Consider the following 6,132-nt stretch of genomic DNA (forward strand, 5'->3'; position numbering starts at 1 on the left):
ACACTCCGCCCACACCCACATTTTAAACAGAGCCTCTAAACTGGGAAATAGAAGACTAAAAAGAAAATGAGTGGTCTGGTGGTATAAGGAACAGTGTGATTCATCTGAGTATCCACACTTAAAACTCCGCCCCTGGAGCCACGTGTTTGTAATCAGAAACACCTGGCTGTAATCAGGATAGTCTTGTGTGATGTCACCAGCTACATGAAATTGCAATTCGTCTTTGACTATTTTCAACCAGAAAGCTGCAAATTTACCTAGTTTAAATTTACCTAACTGGCCAAAATTGACTAGAAACAGTAGATAATGACATTAAAACACCATACACAGCACAACACATTTACGCATAGCAAGAACATGTTGATTTTGTGTTTTTAGTTCCACTTTAAGTTCTGCCAACCTTCTTGTGTCCATCCCAGTGCTACACACACCTCTTCTTAATATCTAGTCTCAGTCTATCACTGCTGTAGATTCTCATATGTTTTTGTCATATGCAGTCAGAGGCAGCAGAGAGGAGCGGGACAGATTTGTCATAACAGCCCGAGTGCTAAAACGTCACACTAGAGTCGAGGTGTGAGCAGAAGAGAGCAACAGACGCACTTCGGTCTCATATTGACAGAGCAAATGCCATCAAACATGACACACGCACTAAAGTATTGATCCATACTCAAACTAGTGTTGAAACTCGATTCTCATTCAACAAGTATCAATACTAAAAATAAATGAATGAACTAAAAATATTGGCATGAAAAGCAACTTTTTCAAATAAAGTATTGTTGCATGATGCTAAAATTTTAAACTAAATTTTTCGATACTATGGAATATACTTGATACTCACTACCGATTCTGATACTACAATGATTTTTTTTTAAATCACTCTTTCTTTAAACAATAGAGTGTGATTTTCAACATTAAATCATATTACTTTCTTTTATATTACCACGTGGCCTTATATCTGTGTAATCCCTTGTCTATATGGTCTTATACTTGCTCTGATACAGCTCAAGATCAGTCTAAAGCTATTCAGGAAAGGTTCATTTCTGTCCTGTGAATGTGAGTTTTTTAGTATCAACACCTGCTCAGTGAGTATCTAGTTTTGATACTAGTTTTAGTATCAAGTAGTGTCTGATTTTCAATACTTTTAACAACGACACAGCCCTATAAAGAGAAAACTTTTCAGCAAAATGGAAAGCAAATTTGAGGGGTTAAACCAACTATATTATAGCAACTGTGGGAAAAAGATCCAGGTCAGTCAAAGCTGATACCTCTGAGTCTCCAATGATATGTGCTGAGTCTTTGGTTTAGTATGGTATATCACTTCACTGTTATTACTTGTGAGTAGTAACGTGTTGTTTTATGTAGTTTTGAATTTTTTTTTTTTTATATCAACATGAGTGGATGATAAAGTTTGCATATTCGTGAACAGTTCTATAAAATGTACTTCTGAAATATCTTTGATGGGTGTAGACAGGTGACGTGCTGCCCCCTAGAGGACATGCTGGCTATGGTCTAAGCTTGTGCATAAACAGCTAATTGCTAAATGCTTTTAGTGTTTCAGTTCGACCTTGTTCCTGGCAGTGCCCTAAAGACCGTGGATAATCCTTGGACCAAAAGGAAATAGCACTAATGTAAAGTCCAGACAGAGGAAGCTACAGCCCCATTGAAATCTCACCCTGGAGCACAGCACAGGTGTTCGGCTCCATTAGCCACAAATGGGATGTCCTGATTGGTCATGGTGCTTAAAGTGCATATGGCATTAGACTACTCAATTAATGGTGCACTATGTAACATTTATGGTGGACGGTCTGCCATTTGGGTGTCTATATTTTGAGGTGTTATTGTTTTTGCCTGGAATGTTCTGCAGAATGGCATTAAGTATAACAATATCTGTGGAGAGGCGAGCCACTCACTGTAAGATTGTGTGTTTCTCAAATTATTCTTTAGCATTAAATCATCTGGTTGTGAATAAAGGTGAGATAGATAAGTTTAATGTCTTGCTGTGGAACTTTCCAGACAGAGCCTCTACAGAGAGAGTACTTAGCGCACCTTTAACTAAAACATAGTCAAAGTTTTTCCAAATCTGACATGGAAAAGAGGAGCAGATGTGACATATGTAGAGGTAATTCCATGCATAACAATGTAAACAAGGACAGACATGATTATTATTTGACCAATAAAATGCCTTTATTTTGTTTAGAAATGCAAATTGTCACAGTACTACTTTCTGTCACTTGGGATGTCCTGATTGGCCATGATGGCATTAGACTACTCAATTAATGGTGAACTATGTAACATATAAAACTATGATAAATCTTCACCGCAGGTACTATCCCACTAAACAAAGAGACATTAGAGAAAGATTTTTGGATTTTCTACCAGGTTATAACTCTTTCCTTAAAAAAAAAAAAAAAAAAAAAAAAAAAAAAAAAAATGTCCTGCTCCCACACAACAATTCTCTATAAATATACAACAGCAGATACAAAAAAAGATACAAAATTACCCAACAACTCCCTGCAATGGTTTCATTAACGGGATGCACGGTGATTGTGTTGTGATCGCGCTCTGAAGGGGGAAAGCAAAGGGAGTTAAGACTCAAAAAGAAAGATGAAAATTATACATGTCAATACAATAAAAGATTACATTGTGATCAAAAATATGTGGTTTTTTTAACAGTTAGTGCCCCATAAAAGTAAAATATCCCCTTTTTAAGCAAACCTGAAAACCTGTCATACGCACTATAACCCTCCCGCCCACAGATGATAGTGTTATGACAGGTCTTACCCTCTCAGTAATTCAGGAGACAGTAAAATTGCAGTGTAGATACTTAAGTGGCGCTGAGGCTGTGATTGGCTCTGAATGGACTCTTAAAGGTTATTGGGTCAAGGCCTCCACGCCCTCAGGTTTAAAGGGTAATTCGAACTGACTATAGAGTTATTACAGACTGGACTTCACACAGTGGACAGAGAAGACAGGGATGGTTCATTTTAGTTTGAAACAAATGAACATTTTTATTCTTGATTGGGGTGATGTCTTTTTAAGTTGGAAATCGCCATTTAGTGTCAGTTGGTGTCAAGTGGTTTTAACTCAAGTTCTTAAATGTGAAGTAGTGCTTGAAGATAAAAAACACTCATGAATCATTACATTTAAACAGAGTGTGGATTCTGAGCTCATCTGCTTTTATGACTTCGGTAACTGTTCATATTAAGTGCAGTATTAAAGGAGCTCTATTTTAATCTCTAGTAGTTGTACTGTATAGACTATTTTTTTCTATATTGTAACGTACAGCTTGTTAAAGAAAATACATGAAACTGGTCCACCTTTATGTTTTTCTGTTTTTTTCTCTCTTTATTTAACCTTTATATTACCAGGAAGATATAATTTCTTTTTCAAGGGAGACGTGGACAAGAGATGCATTACATACCATATAAGTAAATGAGTTAAAACACAGTAATTCTACTTTTTATGACTCAATTCAGTGTATTTTGTTTTTGTATTGCCAAATATTTTACCTTAGCTTATTTGATAAAATTGTGGGAGTGAAAATCTGATTTATTTGGTATCTACACACATATGACCTCTGGGTTAATTTAGTGAATTTTGGTAATACAATGAATTTTGGCCTGCAGATTTTAAAATGACATATTGTGATGATTTGTAGACTTTGTACAGGCCTCGCCAAAACTGCATGTGGTCCAAAAGAGAAAAATGGTGACTCATTGCTTAAACTCAACACTGAGAATAAGTCAGACCAATGCATTCTGATCAGTTTTGGCAGCAGCAGTCAGTGTTTGTGGAGTTTAAGTATGTTACTGCGATTACTATTTATGCAGGCACAGATTTCCAATTACACTGAAAATCTCTGGGCAAATATTCCCTCTTCCTGGATTCACCTCTGCCCACAGAGCGGCTTTCCGGAGTAATTGAGTTCGGAGTTTTTGTCTGAAAAACAAGAAGATCCGCTTAGGAAGTTGTGATGGGTCTAAGCAGGGAACAAGGAGAGGAAGAGTCAGAAGGCAGAGTTACAGAGTTAAGTTGTATATGGTTGTAATGGATGCACTTTCAATACTGTCCAAATGTCCAGAATTTTGACATTTGGACAATATTGAAAGTGAAGTATATATGTTTTTACCTCATTTTCTGAGTGAATTATTGTAGCAGTAGTATACCAAGTTTAGTATTAATTGCGCACTGTGGAACTTTTTTGATGGTCCAGCACCTGCTTGTCTTCATGGAGTTCGCGTTGTATGGAATGATCCACTCGAAGGTATTAGTATTAACGATCTACTCGGATACAAGTGGGTCAAGCCACTGTGTTAACTTACTAGCCAGATCTATTGAGAGGCTAGCTCACTCAATATTTTTTTGACAAAAGAAACAAAAGAATATCCAAGATAGATATGTTTAATGCTATACTGTGAAATGTTAAAAGCAAAGCAACATCTTCATGAAACCAAGCAGGTGGCAGACCCCACCCCAGAATAACTTGTGCATGTATTTACTGAGAGGTTCTTAAGACCTAATGCTACTGGTTGAGTTTGAATTGTGTTAAGATGGTGAGGCTAGTTTGGTTTATACGTTAGAAGCCAAATAAGGTTACATCCAAACCCTTTTCATATAGGGTAAGCTTCCTAAATTATAGTCAATCCTCTGTTTTTAGCTGCATGACAAATCACTCATCTACACTCATGTCTACTCACTCACTTCTTTGTTTAGTTCAAACTTTTTTTTAGCCTTTGGTGCTGCTAAAATTATGCATGAGTCCATTGTGTTGTTTATCTTAATGGCCGTTGGTATGAGGAGTCCTTGTCTGTCCCTTGTCTGCGATGTCCTCTCTGAGGACACATTCACAGAGACAGGAGCAGAGCGGGCAGATTGTGGCCTCTCAACCTGCTGTTAGTTGCCAATAGTGATAGCATAAAACACTAGAGTAGACTAGAGACATACAAAAATACAGGATTAACAGGATTATTAGTCCTTGTTAATATTATGGTTGCTAGAAAGTAGTTTATAATTAATTCTACTTATGTCACATTTAGTGCCCACGTCCAACCAGGAAATACAATTATAAACTTCACCAAAATGTAAAAAAAAAAAAAAAAACAGAAAGTTTTACTGAAATTAGTAGCCTAACCTGCTTTATGCACTTCAAGGTTCAATTTAGTGTTGTAAATGCAGGGACTACACCTACAGTGAATATATTACACACAACTGAGACTTGTGAGCTTTAAGTCATGTTATAATGTTGTTGCCTCCTCAAAAATATACCTCAAGTTATGTTTTGTTTCATTCACATATATTTGAGCAATCCTGGATTATTAGTCTGTCTACATTCCCAAAGCTCAAAATGCTCTCTTCCACCTTGTGATGTCTTCTATTTGAGAGAAGAACTCGGCCTAAATATGCAGGGTTTGTGTGTTGAACATGTGTGAATGAAACAATGTGATGAGGAAACAACATGACAGTACTAGGAAACAAATCTAAATAAGTCAACTAAAACATGACTGTCCACTCTAGTGTTCAAACCTATCCCTCAGATCTAGCTTGACTGTTGCCCTATGTTTTAACCAGTCTCTCCCTGTCCTCCCTGTACCTCTCCTCCCATTCCCCATTTTCTCTCTCTTTCTTTTTTCTCCACAGCTCGAGTCTGTGACAATGCCATGCTCCGCTGTCAAAATGGCGGCACGTGTCACCATCACCAGCGCTGCCTCTGCTCGCCAGGCTTCACAGGTGTTTTGTGTGAGCGCGCCCGATGCCAAGGCCCGGGGGAGTGCGACGACCAGCTATCCGGACGGGCTTTTTCCCATCATGCATCACAGCTAGCTTCTGCCCTCATAGCGCTACTGCTAACAATGGCTTTCCTTTGCTGAGAGACCTGGAAGACTGTCTTGTAACCAAAATCTACACGTTTAAAAACTGGACCTCTCCAAAATACCTTAAAGACATTATAGAGAACCATATGAGTAACTCTTTTGTACTGTTCATCACCGCCAGGAAATGGACAATGAGTGACCATATATGGATTGGTAAAGTCACATGACCGTCGTTTGCTTCTCGGTTGGTTGAACTGTAAAAAAGTAAAAGACTATAAAAGTAAAATGAGGAATTGTTAATCTCACGGTCGGGACGTGTCCA

The 6,132-nt window shown here is 37.8% G+C and overlaps 1 protein-coding gene across 1 annotated transcript in view; it reads left to right on the plus strand.

The window, feature by feature from the left end:
* The window catches only part of LOC117385295 (netrin-G1-like), a 104,075-nt gene extending 98,208 nt beyond the window's left edge, over nucleotides 1-5,867 (plus strand). Inside the window, exon 6 of the mRNA XM_033982592.2 lies at nucleotides 5,638-5,867. Within this exon, the coding sequence (XP_033838483.2) occupies nucleotides 5,638-5,867 (230 nt within the window). The remainder of the gene's footprint in view (nucleotides 1-5,637) is intronic.
* The last annotated feature ends 265 nt before the right edge of the window (nucleotides 5,868-6,132 follow it).

The sequence above is a fragment of the Periophthalmus magnuspinnatus genome, chromosome 17 (genome assembly GCF_009829125.3).
Source record: "Periophthalmus magnuspinnatus isolate fPerMag1 chromosome 17, fPerMag1.2.pri, whole genome shotgun sequence".
Taxonomy (NCBI): Eukaryota; Metazoa; Chordata; class Actinopteri; order Gobiiformes; family Gobiidae; genus Periophthalmus; species Periophthalmus magnuspinnatus.